Here is a 25,617-nt window from a genome sequence, read left to right on the forward strand (position 1 = left end):
ATCAATCATTTTTACATCCCGAAGATTTTATCCTATTTTTTTTAAAGATTTTACTTATTTATTACTTATACATGCTTGCATGACAGGAGAAGGTAACAGATCTCATTCAAGGTGGTTGTGAGCCACCATGTGGTTGCCGGGAATTGAAATCAGGACCTCTGGAAGAACAGTCAGTGCTCTTAACCACTGAGCCATCTCTAAGATTAGTATGGAGTTTGTTGGCTTGGTCCAGTTTAATTTTATCCTTATTTTATTTTCACATTTTTCTAGTTTGTTTTTGTTTCTTGAGTCAGGGTTTCACTATATAGCTCGAGGTGACTTCAAATCCACGATTTGCCTGCCTCCGCCTCTCTAGTCCTGAGATGATACACAACACCCAGGTAAGAGTAATAATTTTCGCTATTATATTTAAGCCTCTGACTCACTTTTGCTTTCTGTGCAATGTGTGAGGTTTATTCTCAGGCTCATGTTTTAAATTTTTAAAATTTGTGCCCGTGTGTTTGTGGAACATGGGGTGTGTGTGTATGTGGTGTATTTGTGTTTGTGGCATTTGTGTGTGTGTGTGTGTGTGTGTGTGTGTGTGTGTGTGTTATGTGTGTGTGTGAGAGAGAGTGTATGTGTGTGTGTGTTTGTAGCATGAGGGGTATGTGCATATGTTGTCTGTGTATGTTTGTCGCATGTGGAGTGGGTGTATATGGTGTGTGTATGCTTGGCTTGTGGGGTATGTGTGTATGTGTTGTGTGTGTGTGGTGTGGTGTTATGTATGGTAAGTATGCTACAGCACACACGTAGAGGTCAGACGACAACTTTTGGGAATTGGTTCTCTCCTTCCTCCATGGATTTTGGGGGCCACACTCAGGTCTCTAGGTTTATACAACAATCAGTTATACCCATTGAACCATTGTCCCCACCCATTAAGCTAATTTTCTGCCTGTGTAAATTTCATCACTGCAGCATCTCTTTTCTCAAATAACTTGCTTTTGTGCCTTTCCCCAGCCTCAGACATGCTCATGTAGATCCGGTTCTGTTTCCTTGACTGATGTGTCTGATACCCCATCAGTGCCATGGTAGCTTTAGTACTATCGCCACCTAAGTGTTAATTAATAGCTGGTGGCATGGCTCCTACTTTTTTTATTGATTCTTTGGAAGTTTCACATTATGTACCCCAACCCCACTCATCTCCCAGTCCCTCTGTATCTACCCCTCACTCTTTTAGTGTCCCCCACAATGGAAAGCTAAAAAGAATAAAAATAAGATAAAAATAAATAACAATAAAACAAAAAGGGGAAACACTGATTCTCCCTCTTTTCTGCCTCTCCATCTCTTCTTCATTCATCTCCCCCACACACACCTTTTTTTTTTTTTTTCTGTGGGTTTCTCTGTGTAGCTTTGGAGCCTATCCTGGCACTCGCCCTGTAGACCACACTGGTCTCAAACTCACAGAGATCTGCCTGCCTCTGCCTCTGCCTCCCGAGTGCTGGGATTAAAGGTGTGTGCCACTACTGCCTGCCCTTTTCCCTTTTTAAATTTAAATTAGAAACAAGCTTGTTTTACTCGTACAGCCACTTTGGAAATCAGTATGGCAGTTCCTCAGGAAAATGGGTATCAGTCTACCACAAGATCCAGCAATTCCATTCTTAGGCACATACCCAAAAGATGCACATTCATACAACAAGGACATCTGTTCAACCATGTTCACAGCAGCATAATTTGTAATAGTCAGAACCTGGAAGCAACCCAGATGCCCCTCAACTGAAGAATGGATGGAGAAAATGTGGTACATTTACACAATGGGGTACTACTCAGTGGGGGGGGAGGGAGGACGGGGGACAATGGAATCTTGAAATTCGCAAGCAGGTGGATGTCACTAGAAGAAACCATTCTGAGTGAGGTAACCAAGTCACAAGAAGACAAACATGGTATGTACTCACTCATACATGGATTTTAGACATTGAGCAAAGGATTACCAGCTTACAATCCACACCACCAGAGAAGGTAGGAAACAAGGAGGAGTCTAAGAGAGACATACATGGTCCCCCGGAAAAAGGGAAAGGGACAAGATCTCCTGAGCTAATGGGGAGCATGGGGGGAGGGGAGAGGGAGTTAGGAGAAAGAGAAGGGGAGAAGAGGAGGACATGAGGGAGAAGCAAGACTGAGTCAGGGGAAGAATAGAGGAGAGCAAGAAAAGAGATACCATAATAGAGGGAGCCATTATAGGTTTAAAGAGAAATCTGGCACTAGGGAAATGCCTAGTGATCTACAAGTTTGACCCCTACCAACAATCTAAGCAATAGTCGAGAGGCTATCTTAAATGTCCTTCTCTGATAATGAGATTGATAACTACCTTATATGTCATCCTAGAGCCTTCATTCTTCATTCATCTTAATGGCACTGGGAGCTACTATGTATTATGAAATATACCCTTTAGTCCAAAAAGCATTACTTGCAAATGTTCATTTTGTAATGAGTTGTTGGTCAGGTTCAAGGCCTCTGGCTTTGGTACATGATCAAAACCTGGACCTCCTCCCCCACCAACTTCCCGCTCATATCCTGCTGTTGCCCTGAGTCATGGCAATCCTGTGGCTATGGTTCTGCAGGACCAGTCCCTTCAAATACTCTAGCAGATCATAGATGGTGTAGATATTGGGGTGTGCCAACTACAAGCCTTGAATATGTGTCTGGGTGGCAGCTGAGTTGCTGAGTTGGTCGGTCCGGGACACTAGGACACTTTATTCTTTTCAAAAATTATCTTAGCTATCCTGAGCCCTTTACCTTTCCATTAATTAGAATAAACTTGTCTATGTTTTGCTGAGAATAACCCTAGAAGATTTTTATCTAGTTGGTTTAGAATAGATCTGTGACAGCAGTATTCAGAAAATGTCCCCGGGTGATTCTGAGGTAAAGCCAGCACGATGAACTTTGGTTTAAAGCAAGATATATGGGCATGAAAATGGCTGTTAGAGAATAAATAACTCAAGGATTGAAGCTTGAAAGAGTGGGGTGGGGCACTGGAGATATGGCTCAGTGGTTAAGAACACTGGCTGCCCTTTCAGAGGTCCCGAGTTCAATTCCTGGCACCCATGTGGCAGTTCAAAACTATCTATAACTTCCAGTTCCAGGGGAATCCATTGCCTTCTTCTTGCCTTTGGGGGCACTTTACTCATGTATATGTACCTCCCTACAAACACACATAATTAGAAAATGGGCCAAACAATGAAATTAGTTAATTAACTAATTTGTAAATGTTTATGAGCTTTGGTGTATTGCAGAGGTTAGAAGACAAACTGTAAGAATTCCTTCTTTCTGTCTACCATGTGGAACCTGAGGTTCAAATGGAGGTCTCCAGGCTTGGCAGCAAGTACCTTTACCTGCTGAGCCATCTTGCCCACCCTGTGCCATTGTTTCATGCCATTGTGAGGCAGGATAGAAACACAGGGACATCTTAGTACCTAGGGAGGGAAAGATGTCCCTCACCCTGTATCTGAGTGAGGACTCTTACCAGCTCAGAGGCAGGAATTCCAGCACAATTAACACTTGCTGTGAAGGCTGGCTGCATGTAGACAATACTCCTTTTATATGGATTTTCAAGTAAAACTGTTAAAATAGCAATGAATTATGCTTAAGGCCTAAGCATGTATGGCTTTTTCCCTTCTCAAGCTGTTAACCTGATGATTTCTAGGAATTTTTCGAGGACCCCCATTTACAGTAAAAAACACATCTTCATCTTCTTGTCCTACCTTTGTGACTCATGATTTAACAGGATCATATTGTAATTTTGTCTAAGGCTGAGCTATTCTATAACTTCATTTATCAAAAACTGGAACAAAGGAGAGTAAAGAGGAGTTTCTTAGAAAATCTTTGAAAATGTCAAGACTTGAAATTCCTATTCCAGCTAAGGCACCAAGAGCAACCTCTCTTGAGAAGCCACACTCACAAGCTTGGGTTGTGTTATCTTGTTTCTTTGAGCATCTCTTTCTTAACTGCCTTGCTTGGATCTATGCTAAAATCTCTTCCTGATAAGCCCCAAGTCTGCTTTGCACAGGCAGGTAGGACCCCAAATTGTTTTCTGTGGTACAGTCAAGAATCTAGTCTTCACCACAGCATGGAGTTGTGTTTGTAGTCCATGCTGGTGTCCTGTGATAGTGTATGTCTAACTTCAGGCAAGCTTCGGATGAGAATGTTTATAAGGTCAGCCCTGTTGGTGGAAGATGGGAATCTTCTGAAGGTCAAGGACTTTATTTATATTATCCCAGTCTCTGGAGATAAATATGTTCATTCTGCACATACGCAAAGAGGTGGAGTGGGTTGGGAACTTGCTCCAGTTCTGAAGCCTGCAAACAGTGAGAGTGGAGATATTCCATCACATGGTCCAAGGCCCTTGTTACGATAAATCTTTCTGCCAAAAGCCGCCGAGCCCCACCGCCATGTGTGAGCTTTACGACAGCCGCCTGCCCGAGTTGGGCCCAAATGAATACACAGAAACTTGTATTAGGTACAAAGCTGCTTGGCCAATGACTAGGATTCTCATCTGTTAGCTCAGTCTTAACTATCATAAATCTATATATGTTATAAGACTTATCTTATCGGACGCCTTATTGGCGTCCCTCCTTGCTGGTGGATCACATCGTGCCGCTGGAGCAGGAGCTGAGGGGAAAAGAGGGCCTTCCTCTTTCTCCTTCACTTAAGTATGAGTCTCCTTGCTGTGTCACTTCCTGCCTGGATCATCACTTCTCTACTACATTTCCCAGAATCCTCTTTGACTCCTAGTCCCGTCTACTTGCTGTCTCATTGGCCAAACAGTATTTTATTTAACAATCAATAAGATAAACATATGCAGTACATTCCCCATCAGGCCCTATTTTACTTTCACACACACCATGCCAAGTCTCATGATGTGGACTTAGATGAACTGAGTTGAGGACTTCCTGATATATCATATAGACTGTACTAGCTACTTTTCCCACCACTGTGCTAAAATATCTAACAGAAGCAACTTAAGAGAAGAGAGATTTGTTTTGTCTTGTGGTGAGGAAGGCATGGTGGCTGCAGGAACTCTGTTCATGGCAGTGGCGGCATGAAGCAGCTGATCATATGGTGATAGAGAGGAAGAAGAGAGAGCTTGGGCTGAAAGGAGGCTCAGCTGTCACCTTCAAAGGTCCCCAGTGACTCTCCTCAGTCAGCCATGCTTCCTACCCCAGTGATTCCATTATCAGCATAAATGATCCCACCAGCTGGAAATGAAGTGGTTAAATATTATAGCCCATGGGGTACATTTCACATTTCAAATTACAATACACACACACACACACACACACACACACACACACACACACACACACACACACACACACACACACACACACACACACGCATGTGTGCACACATGCATGTATACATGCACACACTTGCACTTGATTTTCTTGCTCTTATTTGATTAGTGAGTATCTTTAAAAAAAAATCTGAACTATGGGCCGGTAAGATGGCTCAGCAGGTAATGGCTCCCTGTAAACCAGATGACCTGGGTTCAATCCCAGGACCCACACTCTGGACACGAGACCTAACTTCTACAACTTCTCTTCTTTCCTCCATATGTACATTGTAGCACATGTGTGCCTGCATGCACATACATGAACTCACACAAAAATAAATGTAATAAAAAATGTAAAAACTGAGTTACAAGGAGCCTAAAATTAAATCTATCTCTTTTGTGGTCATCTTCTTTCACCCATGTAGCCTCATCTATAATTATTAAATCAGATTTTTTTTCTCCTGAGAGTCCTTCCCTCTGAAAGAGCCTTACCCACTAATTGATCACAGCTATTCAGGGGTGATTGCTAGAATTTCATTTAGGGGTTCTTTGGGAGCTGGTGTACTTGATAAACTTTACAGACACAGGAATATTAATTCTATCACTGCTGTCTGTTGAGAATACATTTCCAAGCCTTCCCTTTCCCTACTCACTTAACATGTATATCACAAGATGAGGGAATTAAGAATGGAAATAGCTTTGGTAATTATTTTACCTTCTTCTTCATGCTACAGTGAGTAAATTAACTCAAAGAGAGTAAGTAATTTAGCCAAAACCAGAGAGGTAGCTGTTGGAGACATCAACAGAATCAGAAGAAGGATTAATACACACAAAATTCAGAGCTGAAGTAGATGTCTGTCTTTCTAGGAAGCCTGCTCTTCATTTCCCTGTCTTTTGATTACAGAGCCCTATTTCCTGCCCCTCTCCTACTTTCAGTCTGATAGGATCCAATTCCATCTCCAGCCCCACAGGCGAGTACGTGGTACAAATCAGAGGTGTGCATCCATTCTTTGGTTCAGAGGTCAGCACATGATTGCCCAGGGCCAATAGGAGTCTCTCCTAGGATTTCATTTGGAAGGACAGAATGAGTCTGATTCTTGAGAGTCCTGGTTACTTAAACTACCATCTTGACACAGTCTAGAGTCACCTGAGAGGACCTGTCTAAGCCAGGTTGGCTTGTGGGCATGTCTGTGGGGGGATTGTCTTGATTGTTAATTGATGTGAATAATACTATTCCCTGGACAAGTGGCCTAGACTATGCAAGAAAGTGAGTTGAGTGCCAGTCAGTCTGTGATCCAGCTAGCAACCAGCATCTATGGTTCCAGATGTACTTATTTGTGAAGTGAGTTCCTTGGTTCATTACAGATGTAATTCTGTGTGGAATAGCAAGTAGGCCCTCCTTTAAGTTCCTGTTTGAATTCCTACCTTGATGTCCTTCAGTGACAGACAGTAGCCTTTATGGTGAAATAAACACTTTTGCCCCTAAGTTGCTATTGGTCAGAATGTTTTATCACAGCAGCAGAGATCAAACTAGGGCAGAATGTCAGGCAACTTGTCAGCTGACAGAAGGCAGATAGGAAACTGCACGGGAATGGCACCTTCACAGAAGATTTCAATATTCATGATGGCCATTGACCAATCTTCAAAACATAGAGACTGTGGATGGAGCTGTGACTGTTATGTAGCTTCTGGGGATTGAACTCAGGACACCAGTCTTAGGTAGCAAGTACTTTTACCCACTGAGCTGCCTTGCTAATGCTGGTATTAGTTATTGTTCTGATTTCTGTGACTAAACACTTGACAAGGGAAGTAAGGGTTTCTTTTGGCTCCTAGCTTGAAGTTAGAGTCCATCATGGTGGGGAAGGCAAGGGACTCAAGGCCTTTGGTTATATTGCACCTAACATCAGGAAGCAGAGAGAGAGAGAGGGATGAATGTTGTTGCTCGATTACTTTTATCTTTTTATTTAGTCCTGGACCCCAGCCCATGGGATAATACTATCTACATTCAGGATGGATTATCCACTCTCAAACTCTCTGGGAATGCACTTGCAGATACACCAGAGCTGTGTCTCTTACTTGGTTCAAATCCAGCCAAGCTGACAGTGAAGATGAGCCATTATGGTCACACTTACCTCCCTCCGTTATTATTTCTGTGTATTACTTAAGGAAATAAGACAATAATGGTATCAGATAGCATCTGAGATCTAGAGTAGAGTTTTCCTCACTTAGCTGCTAGCTACTTGCCTGATGGTTCTACCAAAGTTCTTAAAAAGTTTCTTGATTCATGACTTTCTCTTGTTCTATAATTGTAAAAACTGTAAAACCTTCATTAAACTTACCACATTAGAGTGGGGTACATGGATTAACAGGAATCTGGCTTTTAGGCTACGGTCACTTATATTCAGCTCTAGAATGAACTATCCCTCATTCCTCGGAGATTAGGGCTTTTTCTGCATTCAATATGTAAAACTCAATATGTAATTCAATATGCCACCCCCTCTTACCTACTGTATCTTTCATTTTTAAAATATATGTACTTATCATTGTCTAGTAACTAGTACTGGTTTTAAGTGGTTTGTTGGTTGTTTGAGGATGCATGAGGAGAGGGATTTTGTAGATGGGTTGCTTTCTGTGTATCTGGAGCACAGAGAACAGAGCTTTACAAATCATGGCCCTGCCCTGAGTAGTGGCACAAGCCTTTAATTCAGTATGAAACACATAGAGAAAGGCAGAGTTCTATAAATTGGAGGCTGGTATGGTCTACATAGTGGACCATAGGATAGGTTAGGGTTACATAGTAAGTCCTTGTTTCAAAAGCAGACAAACAAAACAAGCCACCAAAACCAACCAATCAATCAAACAACAACAAAAATAAAACCATAGCCCTTTTAAAATAAATGTGTGCTGAATATAGAATAAGTATTCACAAAAGAAGGCATGATTCTCCAAGTGTGATATGTGGGATGTGAATTCTGAAGCAAGACTTGGCAGACAAGGCTGTGGTCAGATAATCTTGAAGGCTCTTCTTGGAAACAGACACAAGAAGGACCCCCTGGTATCACCCATGATGGTGCATACCTATATTCCCAGCACTTGGGAGGTGGAGGCAGGAGGATGGTGTGTTATAAAGGCCAGTCTGGATCACATAGTGTGACCATGTCACAAACAAAACAAAATTAAACAACCACTATAAACAACAAGAGACTAAACAAGATAGTTGAAATATTGATTGATGTTTGAATGATTGAAAAATACCAAATGAAATCAAAGGTTAAGATATGGTACATTAGGGATACCTAAAAAGAGCCAGGGGGTGTATGAACTTTAGACCCACAGGCATGAGGTTTGTCTAAATATGTAGGACCTGTGCTAGCCAGTCTGATGTGCTGACTGATCACTATACAGGCTTAGTACAAAGAGATAGGTCATGAGGATTTTACTGAACAATAGAAGAGACAGTCATGAGCCTGGTTGGCTGTGTTGATTGCCAGGAAACATCCATCTATTTGTCTCATAACACCACTACGCTTGGTCCTGACATTGGCTCTGGGGAATAAGGCTGCTGAGCAGGGAATGAAGAATAGGGTAAAATATAAGAGCCAAAGGTGATGCTGAATAGCCTCCAAGAACACAGTCTGGATTTGAAGGGCTTATCCTGCAGAAGTCTGTGAAGCTTAAGATAACAGTGGCTTCACCCTGGAGGAATGTGAATTGAGGAAGGATGGAGCTTGTCAGGTCCAAGCATCTTAGGATACCCAAAGGCTTCAGGGACATTAGTAGGGATCTAGATGATTTCTGAAGGTGAACCTAAGCCATGTATGGTGGTTCATGCTTGTAACCCTAACACCTTGGTGACCTGATGCAGAAGGATTGCAAAGAGTTCATTGTCAGCTTGGGGCATATAGCAAGGCCCTGTGTCAATGTTCCTTAAAAAAAAAAAAAAGCAGCAGCAACAACAATAACAACAAAACACCAATGACAAGCCTCCACCCTTGATCCCCAAATCCCTGTAGCATACCTCAAGTTCTGGATGTGCTAGTTTCTACCTCTCCATCGGAAGCATTACCTGTAATCACATTTTACTATTCACAGGATGTTTTTTTGCAAGAGAAATTATTTGGGATCCCACCAAAGCAGGAAGTAAGAGGGGAAAGCCTCTGAATATGTGACTTAGGAAGGGGTGGAGTTAATCTTGAAAAGGAGCACTTTCACCAATAATCCACTAGGTTCCCACCAATCCTAGGGACTCTATGGCAAACTGTAGGCTTCTCTAGGTGGCAGAAGATCCAAAAGACCAGGCAGGTTGTGACAACTGAAAATAGAGGGAGAAAAGATGAGGACAATAGACAGCAGAGGTGTTGTTGAGAATAATGACCAACTGAACATGTACCTGGTTTTCAAACTCTCCCTGGACTGAAGCCTGTATTTTTCCTCACAACAATACCCAACTTGTTAATGATAACTCAGTTGTGGTCACTAGCTCTCTATAGCTATGGGAAGACATGAGAAATATCTCTTTCTTCAGATTAAAGATAACAAGTTCACAGGGCTGGAGAAATGGCTCAGTGATTAAGAGCACTGACTGTTCTTTCAGAGGACCTGAGTTTGTTCCCCGTCCCCACATGGTAGCTCACAACTACCTGTAACTCCAGTTCCAGGGAATGCAGTACCTTTTTCCAACCTTGCAGGCATCAGGCATGCATGCGGTACACAGATAGACACGTAGGCAAAACATCCATACACATTAATTGCATTAGAAAAAAAGTTCACCAAGGATGAGAATCCACCAAGCAGGGTTAATATTGAAGAATCACTTGCTATTATTTTACATAATCTTTCCTTTGCTTCTCATCCCAGACATCGTGGTTCTTCATATTTGGCGTGTGTGTGTGTGTGTGTGTGTGTGTGTGTGTGTGTGTGTGTGTGTGTGTGTGTACATGCATATGGAGACCAGAGAACAACCTTGAATATTATTTCTCAGGTGCTATTTGCCTTTACTCTTTTGAGACAGTGTCTCTCATTGACTGGAACTCATCAAGTAGGCTTGGCTGGCTGCCCTGTGAATTCCAAGGATCTGCCTGTCTCTGGGTTCCCAGAGATTAGAAGCAGGAGCCCCTTTGCCCAGTTTATTTTATGTGAACTCTGGGCATGGAACTCAGGTCCATGGGTTTTCAAGGCAAGCACTTTACTAATACACATCTCCCCAGCTCCCTTCCTCTTTACCCCCTTTCCTTCTTTTCCCTTTCCTCTTCTCCCAACCTCCCTTTTCAGATGGAATCTTCCTACATAGCCTAGACTGGCCTTGTACTTAACAATTCTCCTGCTGTACCTTCCCATTGCTGGGATTATGGGGCTACACCATCATACTGGACAAAATAATCATTCTAATGCCACTTCATAATGGAGGAAGCTGAGGCCTGAAATGTGGATGTGGATGGCTCAGAAAAAAAGGGCAGTAACCTTCCCACCTCCTCAGGGTTGAAGGGATTTCATTACCTGCCTTCGATGGTGTATTTGGGCTTAAATGATGACCACTCAGGTACACAAAATCATGTATTAAAACAGTGTTCTGAGTATTCTAATTAACAGGGTGTTTTTTTTTTTTTTTCAGGCTTGCTGTCTTCGTCTGACTTACTGTTTTCCATTTCTTGTGACTTTTTTTTTTTGTATCATATAACAGATTCTCTTGTCTTTGAGTTTATCAGTATCCCCTGGATGTGAGAAGCTAGTTAACTGAGATAACTGGTGTTGATATATCTTAGATGCCTACATGTACAAAGTATTCTTAAGGAAAAAAAGTGTGGTAACTGTGGTAACATTGGATGGCTGTTCAGTTTTATTAGTTTCTTTTTTTCTGAACATGTGAAATAGAAAAATAGTGGTTATCTTTGATCTCCAGCCTGGAAAACATGTTTGGCCAGTAGACAATAATAAACATCCAAACACACATCTATCTGTTGAGCTAAAACATGAAGAAACTGGAGCAGAGATTGCAAACTATAAGTTCCTTATGCATTGTGGGTAGGGTAGGAACTACTCAAAGGCCAAGGACAACACTCCCTGCGAGTTTCCACCCTTCTCTGATCAGCTCTCAAATCCTGAGACTCGGGTTTCACTTCTCATGCAAACGGTTTCTTCTTTTTCCTGAAGGTTGACTCCTAGTATAATAAACAGATCTCTGGATAATTAAAAGTAAAATGGAACCATGAATTTTATTTGTATCTTTGCTGTGTTCTAGCTGAATAAACCCGATGACATCTCTAAGTCACTGGTAACTCTGTATTCTTATGAATAAAAGATGACATACTAATAGAAGTGTGGTTCCCCCACGCTGCTAGAGTTGTTGGATCAAAGAAAACCACATGAATGCTAGTACTCCATGAGTCTCTGCTGTCTCTGTGTAGACATAACATTAAGAGGCAAGTTTAGCTTGACATAGGGTGTGAAGATAGTTTCCGTTGTCCTCAAACAAGGTGTGTGTATCTTTGAAAACTTTGAAGATAGTCTTAATTCAGTTATTCTTTAATTATCTTAGTCTTGGTGGAACTAGCATGTGACTGCTATTATTAAAGTGTATGTGGAGGGGGTGGGGTGGGAAGATGGTGGGACAGGAGCTTGCTTCATAGCCCCATCTGGCCTAGAACTCATAATCTTTTGCCTAAGCCCCCTGGGTGTTGGTATTACAGTCTGGTGCTATAGGTGTGGTTCGCCCAACAACAGTGGTATACACTTTTCCACAACAGGCCACAATCTTTATCAGGTCTTGTTGTACCTGACCTTCAGTTTTTATCATGATGAACTGCCAAAGATAACATTCATTTTCATGGAGATATCGCCCCCTCCTTGTTTTTGTTTGCTTTTGGTTGGTTTATGATTTTAAGTGCAGGTGCCCTTTGAGGCCAGAGTTGTTGGATTTCCTGGAGCTGGAGTTACAGACAGTTGTGAACCACTGACCTGGGTGCTGAGAGATAAACTCAGGTCCTCTGGAAGAGCTGCAAGTACTCTAAACCACTGAGCCACCTCTCCAGCTCCCTCACCCCAGAGGACAATTTTTAGACATCCAAGGAGCCTAGCCTTATTATGGGAAATATTTGCTTGAGAATACTAAACCAGTGGCCTACTTCTGTTCTGTCAATTTCCATCCAAGAGCTCCTTTCCCTTTCTTCAGACAAGATCCTAGATATAGCCTAGATTGCCTCCAAATTTCTGGGCTCAAGGCTGACTCTATCTCAGCCTTCTCAATAGATAGGACTGCATACATACCACCATGTCTCCCTTTTAATAAATGCTTGAAGCCCCCATCTTAAATGCTTCAATTCCCCATTTAAGCTTTCATCTCACTTAAGATGAGTATTTCTTCAGCTTGGTTACCTTCCAGAGTTGATGCTTGGTGAGTCTGCCTAACCTTGTTAGCCTCAAGCATATTGCTGTGTTTGTGTCTGTATATGTATCTGTGTTTATGTGTGTGTATGTGTGCTTATGTGCGTGTGCGTGTGCGTGTGTGTGTGTGTGTGTGTGTGTGTGTGTGTGTGTATGCGTGTGCATGTGCCTGTGCCTGTGCTGTGAGTCTACTTGGGAGTAACGGAGGCTTTCCCATCTTGCTCTTTGGTAGGGGGCATGGGTCTAAAAACTGTGGCCTAACAGTTTAATGTTGGCTGTAGCTTTCTAGGAATGACATTTCTAAACACCAGTGGTAAAACCTATGCTTCTGGGAAGAAGTCGTTGCCTGTGTCTGGCAGGCTATCAACTTGAAACCTGAGTCCACATTCATAAAATCTACCTAAAGCCACTGACTACCTCTCTGGTTGGATACTCAGCTAGCCAATTCTTGACTGGAAGCTTCCAGATGCTTCACAGTGGGCCCACAAAGCTCTTTTTCCTTTGGCTTCCTACACATCAACCCAGAGTCCTGTGTTCCTCAAAGCCTCTTCATCAGCTAACATTTCAAGGTTCCTGGAAAGGATGTTAATGGAGTCTGAGGATATTGCTCAGACTGGTCACCAACTTCAGGCTCAAATGATCCTGAGGCCTCAGCCTTCCAAGTAGCTGGGGCTACAGGTGTGTGGCATCATGCCAGACTTCCAATGTGGGTATTTATTTTCACATTTTACTCTCATATTTAGTGGGAAAAGGAGCTCTCAGCAATGAAATGCACAATTCTGCAGTTCTTCAGAAAAACAACAGTGCTTCCATTGACCTCATTTTGTCACAGTCCACTGCTTCTGAGACTGGGCTTTCCTGGGCCAATGCAGCAAGCAAGGTTTCCTGCGGGGTGCTAGAAGATACCCCTCCCATACTGATGGACAACTGGTATTGGGGGGGTGTCACTAAACTTTTTAAATGGAGCTGGGATGCCGTAGTCCTGAAGCTGGTACACAGAGGTTGGAGGGACACGGAAGTAGGAGGTACACAGAGGCTGGGATGGAGGTACATGAAGGTCAGAGGTACACTGTTGTGGAATAATCTTTTTGTAAACTGTTAAGATGTGTCACTCGGATTAGCTTAGTAAAAAGTTAAGCAGCCAATAGCTAAGCAGGATTTTCAGGGCAGAGAGAACACTGGGAGGAAGAAACTGGAGTCGCCAGCCAGATGCAGAGGAAAAAGGACATGCAGGAGGAGAGGTAACAGCCACGAGGCACGTGGCAGGATGTAGTAAGCAATGGGTTAATTTAAGTTAGAACTAGTTAGAAACTAGTCTAAGCTATCGGCAAGCTTTCATAATAAGTCTCTGTGTGGTTATTTGGGAACTGGCTGGTGGGACAAAAACTGACTGATTGTAGTTCACAGAAGTTGGAATTATACAGCTGTCACAGGACCATTGGAGGTGGAGGGCATATGGGAGATAGGAGGTCAGCAGTGTCATCTCACCAAGTTGTTGAAAGGTTCAGGCTTTGATGCTGATCGGCTCTATCTCTTTAAGAGACAGACCCTGCCCCCTGACAACAGTCAGGGCAGGCACAGGAAAACTTGCTAAGTCATCACCATGTCACCTGCCATGCATTACGGCCTGCTGAGGACTCTGTGCATGCATGGAACCTTAGTGTGCACGCGCAGTCTTCCCTTTAAAAGCTCCAACTTTCCTGCTTCACTCTCTCTGCTTCCTCTCTTTATGCCGCTCTCTCTCTGCTCACTCCTTCTCTGCTCTTCTCTTCTCCCACCTACGCACTCTCTCTGCCTCTCTATGGCGACCGGCCAAGGCAGTCAGCCATTACCCCTGTTCCTCTTCTCTCTTAGTGTCCCTACTCTGCCGGGCCATATAATAAACTAGTCAACATGTCTCATCTTAAAAGTTTTCTCTTTTCTTCTTTTTAAATAAAAACATAACAGTTGTCATTCTTCTGTGTCTGTGTCCCTGTATTCCGTGCAGGGTCTCTCTATAGAGCAAAACAAGGGTTTACTCATAGTCTCTCATTGACTGCACAGATAGTAGCTTACAGTTTCTGTAAGCTCATGGGGACATGGCAACAGCTCCAGTTCATTATCACCATCCTGTAAAGATGCCGAGAAATAGCTTTAGCCACAGTGTGGGCCTTCTCTGTGGCTGACTGCGTGTTCAACTACTTCACACTCCTACAGAAAGGCCCCAATTGCCCAGTTACTCCACAGTATAAGCAAAGGGCTGTAGAGGCTGGCAAGACATCCCAATGGTTAAGAGAATTTCCTGCTCTTCCAGAGCACTTGACTTCAGTTGCCAGCACCCCTGATGAACTGTTCACTACTGCCTGTAACTCCAGCTCTGATTCTCTCTTCTGGCCTCCACAGGTACACACACACACACACACACACACACACACACACACACAGAGAGAGAGAGAGAGAGAGAGAGAGAGAGAGAGAGAGAGAGAGAGAGAGAGGGCTTGGTTTCTGGTTTCCTCTCTGTTCAATAGGTTCCTGGGTGTTTCTCAAATTCCCAATATGAACAGCTGCTTTGACATCTGGCTAGATGCAGCAGAGTCTGGAGTGCTGGGAGGGTCTCCCCCATGTCTTCAAATATGTATCAAAGTTGAAAAGGATTTCCTAAGCAATGGCGATACAGAGATGTTGTGGCAAGTGAAAAGCTGCCACCATGTGCATAGTAAACAGTAAGCAAAGTTTACAGGAGAGAAACAGCTCCTGGTCAAAGTGAGACCAGTTGCAGAAGCTGGCGGTCTCCAGTGTTTGCCTGTGTGAAGCAGCGCCTGTGGATCATGGTGCTGGAAACTGAGGCTTGAACAGAGAAAGTAGAGAGAGACTAGCCTTGGGTTCTGGGGGGAACCCTCTGGCAGAGGACCTGAGTTCAGTTTTCAGCACCCACATGGTGGCTCACAATCAGCTGAAACTCCATGGTCTCTTCTGGCCTCCAGAGGCATCAAGTCACAGGGGCACACAATGTATCAAGTTAAGATAAATTGTGTGTGTGTGTGTGTGTGTGTGTGTGTGTGTGTGTGTGTGTGTGTGTGTATGTGAAGCCTGTTATCCCTCATTGGGAGGTTCAGATAGGAGGACAGGAGTTCAAAACAAAAAGAAAGAGAAAACAATTCACACACACACACACACACACCACACACACACACACACACACACACACACAGAGAGAGAGAGAGAGAGAGAGAGAGAGAGAGAGAGAGAGAGAGAGATAAGGAATCTAGAATGGAGTTTTATGGTTGGTGTGCACCTGTACTTCCAGTATTTGTGAGTTCAGGGCTACAGGAGATCTCACCTATAAATAGCAAATAAATCTGAAAAAGTGAGCAGAACATGGGTGTTGGCTAGCGCGAAGATGTCTTCTGGCTTCCTGAATGGCAGCTGGAGCAGGGCCTGAAAAGAAAGCGCAGGACACCTCCGCTGACTGGGAGGAGGGTGAGCGCCAGGGCGGACCCTAAGCCCCCCCTCTCCCGCACACCCCAGGGTAGACGGGCTGGGGAGCGAGCTGGGCGTCTCCCGGCCGCCCCGGGCCCGGCTCCCGGGGATCCGCGCCCTGCTCCGCCCGGCTCCTCCTCCGGGGCGTCCCCGGCTGCCAGCCAATGGGAGGCGGGCAGTACGGAGCGGGAAGCCGAGCGCGGGGGGCCCAGCCCTCCCAGGCGTGGGGCCCGTAGCGCCAACTCCGCGCCCTGGAATAGCCGCCGGGTTCCTGCGCGGTCCTCCCGAGCCCTCGAGGTGGCCGGTGTGCAGCGTCCGGGCGATAGCATACCCGAAGATGCAGGATGGCTGCGCGACCGCCCGTCAGCCTCTCCTACCGCACCACGGGTTCCACCTGCCTGCACCCGCTCAGCCAGCTCCTGGGCATCCCGCTAGACCAGGTAACAGCGTCCCACCCACGACCCCGACCCTCTGTCTGGGGAGAGGGATTCGCCCGGGTCCCGACCCACAGCCCACAGGTGCGAGGGTTTCTTTTTGAGTTGGTTGTTTTTTATGTATGAAAGCTACCCGTTCACCTAAACCAGCAAGTTGGACTGAACTTAAGTTTTGGTCTGTGATCGAATTCTTCATTCGATTTGCGAATCCAACGTTTTCCCACCAGTGTACTTAGGATTTTGTGATTTTGAATTTAGGCGATCCTACTTTAAGAATAAGTCTGATAGAGCTGGGCGTGGTGGCTCACGCCTCTAATCCCAATTCTCCAGAGCCTGGGGCAGGAAAATTGCTGCGTATTCCAGTCTACTGTCTAAGTTACTGAGTGAGACGCCTCAACCCCCAAACAAAACCAAACAACAACAAAAAGTGTAAAGTCCGATTAGCCAGGTGTGGAGGTATATAGTATAGCATATGGTGGAGATTTTTCGTTTGTTTGCTGAGACAGCATCTGGTTGTGTAGCCCAGACTTTCTTGACACTCTGTAGTGTGGCATCGATCTCTCCATTTTGCCTAGGCTGCGCTACAACTTGTGACAATCTCTTGCCTCTTGTGTTGAGATGTTTCTCAGACCAGGAGGGCCTTTGTTCCTCAGTCTTCATTCATCTCTGCTGTGAGAAGCTGATGAGTAGGGCCAGTTCTTGGGAGGAGAGGGCCTGTGGGGAAATCTTTTGAACTGTTCAGGAATTGCCTGCTACATTACAGTTAAAATTGGCAACAGTAACCTGGTAAGAAATCTTGCAAAGACAGCCTGGGCTGCAGCTCAGTGGCAGAGCTTGTAGTATCCAGGAGGGTCTGGGTGCTTGCCCCAGGACTGGGCAGGGAGTGGGGGTGGGGGGGTGTTCTTCCTGAGGTGTAGGCTTGTGTACTTTCTTTTGGCGCCTCAGGCTGTATCACTGTGTAAGAAGCCTATTGATTTAAATGGACTCTGGCAGGGCAGGTTGGAGTAAGACTCCTGCTTCCCCTACTATTTCATTTCTGCTGAGTTTTCCCAGTTTATTTTCCCTTCTTTAGCTGGGTTTTGTGGTGCATGCTTCTATTTCCAGTACTTGGGAGACTGAGGCAGGGAGATTGCTTCTGTTAAATGGCATCTCAGCTATTTGTCCCAGGGTATGAGGATTAACAGCTTCAAGTTGGAGACCAGTTTAGGCCATGTGTAGAGCACCAAGGCAGCCTGGGCTACATAGTAAAACCCTGGCTCAGAAATGCAAAACAAGCCAAAAAATTTTCACCTTCCTAGAGCTGTTTTCTTTCTTTCTTTTCATGCTAGAGCTACCTGTACTTACTGCCCGTCCGTTTGCATTCCTTCTGCAATGATGAAGTTGGACCTGGCCTTTGCATTACTTATAGAGCCACCCTCATCCTCTTAGGCTCTGACTTCTGCCTTCTTATCAGTTGCAAAACTCCGAGAATCAGGAACTTGGTAGAAGTATTAGATGTTAAGTCAATTACTCTCACTTTGTAGTAAAGATCAGGAGTCCAAGGGACCTTGTACAGAAAGAAATGGATTGATAAAGTGCTAAGGCAAATTGAGGGGAGGTCCTAGTTTGTAATTAAGTTTTTAGCTGCATCCACCTCCATCCCCAAGCTCTAGAGTTTTTGTGAAAGTTTCCTTAGTTTTTAGAAGAGATTTATTTTATTACTTTAAAGTGTGTGAGTGTGTGTATGTGTGTGCACACACGTGCATCCGCACATGCATGCACACACTTGCAAGCCCTGATGGATACATGCACATGAGAGTAGGTGCCCACTGAGGTCAGAAGAGGGCCTTGGATCCCCTGGAGCTGGAGTTATGAGCAACTGTGAGGGGCGGGATGTTGGGTCCTCTGAAAGAACAGTCTTTGCTTTTAACCTCTGAGCCATCTACCCAGCCCCCAAAGTAATCCTGTTTTGAATTTATGAAAAGGAAGAGAAGAACATTACAGAGGTGAAGGATTTTAGTTCGTAGCACAAATGAACTCAGATCATCATGGGATGCATGGAGAGTCATAAGGAACACTTGGCATCTCTAAGATCTTGGGTCAGCCTGACCAGCAGGGTTGGTCTAAGCAACTTGGTGGAAGATGTGCTAATCATATGACACCTCAAATCACTTGTTTTCAGCCTGCGGAAAAAATCCCAAGCCATAACTATAATTTGGAACCATACTGTGGCAGTGGGATTGTCCTTGAAGCCTTTTGCCAGTGTCTTAAGATTTCATATTCCTATTCATAGTCTCTCATAAATCACATCCGTGGTTGCCTTCAACCTCTGGCTTTCCGTACTTTAAGAAGTTTTCTATTGGGGTTGGAGAGATGGCTGAGCAGTTGAGAGTGCTTGCTCATCTTCTGACAACTTGAATTTGGTTTCCTTCACCCATATCAGGCAGCTTACCACCTTCTGTAACTCTAGCCCCACAGGATAAGTTTGCACACATACAGACCCTCTCTCTCTCTCTCTCTCTCTCTCTCTCTCTCTCTCTCTCTCTCACTCTCACTCTCTCTCTCTCTCTCTCTCTCTCTCTCTCTCACTCACACACACACACACACACATCAAAAGCAAGTAAGTCTTTTAAAAAGAGTTTATTATCCACAAAACCCTGTACTATCATCCTCTATGTCCCAGCTGATGGGAGGAAGTCTTTGTTGCTGCTTATGTCTATTTTATGTCTATTTACCTGTCCTTAGGGGCAATCTGAAATAGGAATGCTTGGGTCCAATTGCATCTATGATGGAAGCCTATAGCTTTTTTTATAGTTTTTTTTTTTTTTAAATAGGGACTTGCCTGACAAGCTCCTGAAGCTGTTAAATGTAAACTCTTTTTAATGACAGACAGATAGAACACCGAAATCCAAATGAAGTATAGGAAATGGGGATGACTCAGAGATTCTGCAACTTGGCAATGTTTGCTGAAAACTGTATTATGAGGTCCAGGGAGATAGCTTAGTGGGTAAAAGGGCACTTGAGGCTAGCCTGATGGCTTGAGTTCAATCCTAGGGACCCAGGTGATGAGAAGAGAAAACCAACTTCCACAAGATGCCCTCTGACCTCAGCATGTGCACACACACTTGTGCACAATAGAAATGAATTACACACACACACACACACACACACACACACTAAAAGACTAAACCTGCCTTCACTTAGGATAAATTAGGCAAGAAATACCCTTTTCCACTTACAGGGAGTAAGGAGTGAAGGAAGAGGGCTCATGCAGAGAGTTTTGATTTTGGAGTGTGACACGATGAACTTTAAATTGAACTGCAGCTTCTGTGATTACAAGGCAAGACTGACTCAACCACCTGAACGGAACTTAGAGTTCTGACATTATTCATTCTTGTGGTGTGTGGTTGTAGCTTGGTGACAATGCTCATAGAAAACAATTGCTTTGCAGATTTTGAGGGATGTTAGTGTGGTGGTGGTGAATTCTGGGGACCCAGGACATTAGTGCCTAATGGTGTCCCAAAGCTCTGTGTGTTTCTATCAAGGGCCAGTTCAACCTTAGGCCATGATGCTTTGTTTCCCTCCCTCCCTCGGTCCCTCCCTCCTTCCTCCGTCTTCCCTTCCTCTCAATTTGTCATCATCTGCTGAAAAAGAGACAGATTAGACTTAGAATTCAGGAAATGATTCTGAGGTTAAAGTAGCCAAGGTTTAAGGGTTTAACATAGACCTGTGATCCCATTTAAAAGAGAACTTGTGGAGCTGGAGAGATGGCTTAGATGGAGAGATGGTTAAGAGCACTTGCTGCTCTAGCAGAGGACCTGAGTTTGGTCCCAGCACCCATGCAGTGGCTCACAATCATCTGGAACTCCAGTTCTGACCTCTTCTGACCTCTGAGGGCACCAGGCATGCATGTGCGATACATACATACAGACAAAAATACTCATATGTATAAAAATAAATCTTAATTAAAAAAAAGTGCACTCAAGAAGGCCAGCCAGCCTTGGAGACCTGGCACTAGGCTAATGGTGACACAGCAGAATGTTATTACGCTGAGATCTGTGACCTGAGGTTTCGGTCACCTGGTTGAAGTTCTTGGCTATGCTTGGAAAACCCAGGCTCTGTTCTTATCTAAATCTTGCCCTACGTTAAAAGCTCAGCTCACATTCCACAGCCATTGTTAAATACATTAAATATTTATTTAATCCTGTTAGTACCAGGCACTTGGGCGTGTGGTGAAATAAAGTCAAGGTCTCCACTGTAGAAGAGCATCTGAGGAGAGGCCTACACAAGTAAACAGGTGGTTTGTACTACCAAGTTTGTAGTTGGCACCTCAGGGGAGCAGGAAAAGAAGTGCAGGACATATTTGACTCCTGTAGAATTTACTGAATACAAACAAGACACTGGGTGAAAGTCACCTTGTATTGTGACTTTGCTGGCTTTGCAGACTTGATTTCAAATTCAAGTTTTTTTTTTTTTTTTTTTTTTTTTTTTTCATGGTTTCAGATTTTGTCTCACTTTCCCCGGGGATTTTAGATGCCCAATAAATGCCTGTTGTTGTTCATAACAGTAGATACCAATGCTGTTAGTTATTAAAGTTCTGTGCAAAGAACAGTATTATGATTTTGTGATTTTTGGCCCCAGGGATTGAGCCCAGGGCTTTGAAAACACTAAGGCACAGTCTACCCCAGGAGGTGATCCCAGCTCAGGAAACTTGTTTGTTTGTTTTGAGACAGAGTTTCTCTGTGTAGTCCTGGATGTCCTGGAACTTGCTTTGTAAACCAGGCTGGCCTTGAATTCACAGAAATCTGCCTGCCTCTGCCTCTGGAGTGCTGGGATTAAAGGTGTACGCCACCATGCTTGGCTTGGAACCTTGTTTGTAAAGGGGGCAAGAGGTTGGCCTTTTGGAAGAAGATACCTTATTGTAACACCACCGTTGTCTGTGCATCCTCCAGACTGTGACCTGGGTTTGCTGTGGCTCCCCCCAGCTCAGGATGGGTGTGAACACGCATCAGGGCACAGAGCATCAGCCAAGAAAGCCCCCTTTCCAGGTCCCCTCCTCTCCATCCCTCTTCTTTCCCTCCTTCTTGCTTCTTTGGTTTAGTTATTTTTTACAGTCAAATCTCTTCCTAGTTAATATTCCTGTCATTGTTGGATGTCCCAAATGACTTGGTTACAAGAGGAGATTAATCTATTAGACTGCAGACCACAAGAATCAAGTTTCTGTTGGGTTCCAAGGGTTTCCAGAATCCTGGGAAGCAGTGACTCAAGCATGATTACAATAATGTTGACCTTAAAAGCTCATTATGGTAAGGCAGGGATGTATTTTCTGGGTGCCACCTGGACTAACAGTGTCTTTCTCAGAACTTGTTAGTACTGACCCATCTAAGCCAGTTGTGTTGACTCACAACTGTAATTTTAGCAGTTAGAGGCTAAAACAGGAGGATTTCTGAGACTTCCAAGTCTGTCTTGTCTATAGAGTGAATACAAGGGAAGACATTGAAGGGCTAAGGTATAAAATGATCGTCATATTACAATGATACAGGAGGTCATTGCTGATGGAGTCAAGGATGCAGGGTGCAGCAGGGACTTTGAGGGTGGATGAAGGTTTAGAACAATGCTTCTCAACCTTCCTAATGCGACCCTTTAAAGTAGTTCTTCATGTTCGGGTGACCCCCAGCCATAAAATTATTTCCTTGATACTTTATAACTGTAATTTTGCTACTGTTATGAATCATGATACATATCTGATATGCAACCTCTGTGAAAAGGTTGTTCGACTATAAAAGGGTCTCGACCCAAAGGTTGAGAACCACTGGTTTAGAGAGATCATGAAGGGCGTGTGTTAGTTACTTTTCTTGTCTCTGTGACTAAGTAACTTGTGAGAGGAAAGGCATGTTTTGGCCCATAATGTGAAGGTATAGTCTGTCATGGTGGGAAAAGTTTGGTGTTGGGAGAGGCTTTGTGGAAGCATTGGGTCCATCTATGATGGTAGGGAAGGCAGATAGTGGGAGAGGCCAGTAGAAGCATTGGGTCCAGTCTATTTGTGGTGGGGGAAGACAGATGATGGGAGAGGCTCTGTGGGGCCACTGAGCCCAGTTCTTTAAGGCAGGGAAGGCAGATGGTGGGAGAGACTCTGTGGGAGCATTGGGTCCATCCCTCATAGTGGGGGAGACAAACGGAGGGAGACAGTTAAAAGCATTGGGTCCTGTCTATCATGTCAGGGAAGACAGATGATAGGAGAGGCTCTTTGGGGGCACTGAGCCCAGTTCTTTAGGCAGGGAAGGCAGATGATGGGAGAGGCTCTGTGGGAGCTTTTGGCCCGGTTCTTCATGGTGGGAGAGACAGAAGGAGGGAGAGGCCAGTGGAAGCAGGAACTTGTGGTGGTTGCTTCTTCACATCCACAGGGCTTGGGAAAGCAGAGGGAGAACAAGAAGTGATGCCAGACTGTCAATTTCAGGACCTGCCCACTCAGCATCCATTTTCCCTAGTGAAATCTCACCTCCCCAACATTTCAAACCAGTGCCACCTGCTGGGGATCAAGCATTCAATCATAGGAGCCTGTGGGGGACATTACACCATCCAAATCATAACAGAGGGATTGGCGAAAGAGGTCAATTTGGTGGGCTACTGCACATAATCAACTCACCAGAAATTAAAATTTCAGCTGTTTACTCTGTGTGTGGGTGCGCATGCATGTGCGCACTCACAATGGTATATACATATCAGTATGTGGAGGCCAGAACACAACTTCCAGTGTCATCTCAAGGTTGTCATCCGCCTCCTTTGAGACAGGGCCTTTCACTGGTCTAGCGTTCACCAATTAGGGTGGGCCGGCTGACCAGCCAGTCTAGGGATCATCTCTGCATCATCAAGTCTTCGCTTATAAATGTGCCACCACACCAAGAATGTTTACGTGGGTGCTGGGACTCAAATTCAGGTCCTAATGATTGTAAGGTATGGGCTTTTCATACTGAGCCATTTCCTCTGGCTGTCCAACTTTCAGAGCATGAATCACACGTCCTTATCTCTTTCAACAGCTCCTTCCAGGAGCAAAATGGAACAGGTGAAGTTTTCAGAGAAGGTTATTGCAAAGTTAAGCAGGGATGTTGAAAGATACTGGCAAGCAGGCAAATGTGATAGCAGTGAAAAGGGAGCTGTAGAGGCGAGGGACTTGAAGGATCAGGTGCAGAGCAAGCTTGAGCTGGGGACTGAAATTCTTGAGTGGAGGATTTGTGGGCTACCTTGCAAGGCAGGGTTTAGACATATGGGGATCAGGGTAAAAGCCGGGTCACCTGTGCAATCCTCAGGTGCCGGGGAGCTGATGGGTTGCCCTCAGTGTTGAAGTTACTCATGTGTATTTGGGGTTTGGAGATAGAGAAGATTTTGAGGTCTGCAAGATCTCAGGACTGGGCAAGGTTTTGGGCAGCAGGAAGAAAGACCAAAGGAGGACATGTCTTGCTGTGCCAGCCTTCCAGCTTGCATTATCTCATTGAATGCGAGCCCTGGGAGGAGTCTGGAAGGAGAAGAGGTTTTGCAGAATGGTGGAAGGAAAATGATCCCAGACAGCAGTGGGGGTTTGGGAAAGCTCTGACCCTTTTCTCCTGACATTGACTTTGCAATTTTAGTGGTTCAGTTAAAAGGGAGGGAGGTGAGGTTAGCAGTGGCGGGGAGGAGACTGGTGAGGAGATGAGTCACAGAGGAGGAAGTCGGGAGCAGCACATTGGTGAAGATTGAGAAGTAGAGCTTGCATGCCAAGTCTGAGGTCTAGAGAGGTGCAGGTGTCTCCCCGAAGCCACAGAATCCAATGAGTCCAGAGACCTACCTCTGAGACTGCAGTCTTTCCTAGAGCAGTGCATGACTGTGGTGGAAAGTTCCTTTGTGCTTCTGAAGAGATGGCAATGGGAGGTAGAATGTGGCTTTTGGAGCCGCTAGAGAACATCAGGAGGGTGTGTTAGGTTTGCATTCTGTACTGTTTGCATAGGACAAGGCTGTTGGGGTGGGGGTGCCCCTCACCCAGCCGTCAGCTTTTAGATAAGATCCCTGTACATAGGGAGCAGGAAGATGAACAGTCTTCACCCTAGATTCTTTAGGATGCCCTTATGCAGAATATTGGTTTATGCCACAGTGTGATGTATTCCCCATCATTCAAAGCAGAGACCCTGGGATGTGGACAAGAGGTCTTTACATCTTGGCCTCAACTTACCTATCTATGCAAGCATCAGGCACTTGCAATCTCAGTGTTAGGGAGGTGGAGAGAGGCAGATCTCCAGGGCAAGCCTAGCCCAGTTGGCAAGTCTCAGGTCCTTTGGAGAGACCCAGTCTCAATAAGCTAGACTGCTCCTAAGGAACAACGCTCAAGTTGACTCTTGGCCTTTACATACACACCTGTATGTGTACACATGAACCAGAATGTACACAGCACACACATGTGTACACACACACACACACACACACACACTTACTTCAGAGGCATTCCCCAAATTTCAAATGAAGGAACATATCCCCAGGATTTGTGGAGCTTGTCTGTAGTTCTGTAGTTACAAAGGGGAAGAAAGAGAAGCAGGATTTAAACACCGTACTGTGGCTGAAGGCTCTGTGTCATTACTGCGCTGTGTTCTAGCCACACCGATCCATCTTTTCACCCCAGTGGATGGTTCATTCCCTGTCCCTCCCCACTCTTCACAGATTCCAGCCTCTGTGCACACACTTCCTCCCCTGGCACGTTATGGCTAGCCTGTGCCTTCTTTGCCTCCTGTCCCACTGGTTCCCTCTCCCCCAGTATCTGGGAGAGCTCTTGGTTTCTCACAGTTCTTTTTGTAACTGTCATGATTATTATATTTTAAAACTTATACAGATTACTGAGGACTGTTCAGCTGGGCCCAGCATCTTAGAGTTTGAAAAAAGGCTAAGTTTGAATGAGAATACAGTCTCCTGACTAGATAAGGGAATAAAGCAGCAGATGTCATCCTATATAAATGGCTGCATTCATAACTAAGGTATATTTGGGTTTCTAAAAAGAAAATTATGCCGTACATGGTGCCACACACTTCTAATCTC

The 25,617-nt window shown here is 44.7% G+C and overlaps 1 protein-coding gene and 1 long non-coding RNA gene across 6 annotated transcripts in view; one reads left to right on the plus strand and one right to left on the minus strand.

Moving 5' to 3' along the window:
- LOC113831232 overlaps positions 1 to 4,499 on the minus strand; it is a 30,311-nt gene extending 25,812 nt beyond the window's left edge. For all 3 annotated transcript variants that reach the window (XR_004769369.1, XR_004769368.1, XR_003484109.2), the window contains exon 1: positions 3,500 to 4,499. This is a non-coding gene — a long non-coding RNA (uncharacterized LOC113831232). The remainder of the gene's footprint in view (positions 1 to 3,499) is intronic.
- An 11,833-nt stretch (positions 4,500 to 16,332) lies between these two features.
- The window catches only part of Mboat1 (membrane bound O-acyltransferase domain containing 1), a 104,072-nt gene continuing 94,787 nt past the window's right edge, over positions 16,333 to 25,617 (plus strand). Inside the window, exon 1 of one of the 3 annotated variants that reach the window (XM_035442884.1) lies at positions 16,333 to 16,587. In XM_035442884.1, coding sequence (XP_035298775.1) covers positions 16,492 to 16,587 — 96 coding nt within the window. In that variant the 5' untranslated portion in view covers positions 16,333 to 16,491. The remainder of the gene's footprint in view (positions 16,588 to 25,617) is intronic. The other 2 variants (XM_027409310.2, XM_027409309.2) reach the window with 2 other exon arrangements.

This window comes from Cricetulus griseus, chromosome 3 (assembly GCF_003668045.3).
Source record: "Cricetulus griseus strain 17A/GY chromosome 3, alternate assembly CriGri-PICRH-1.0, whole genome shotgun sequence".
In the NCBI taxonomy this organism is placed as follows: domain Eukaryota; kingdom Metazoa; phylum Chordata; class Mammalia; order Rodentia; family Cricetidae; genus Cricetulus; species Cricetulus griseus.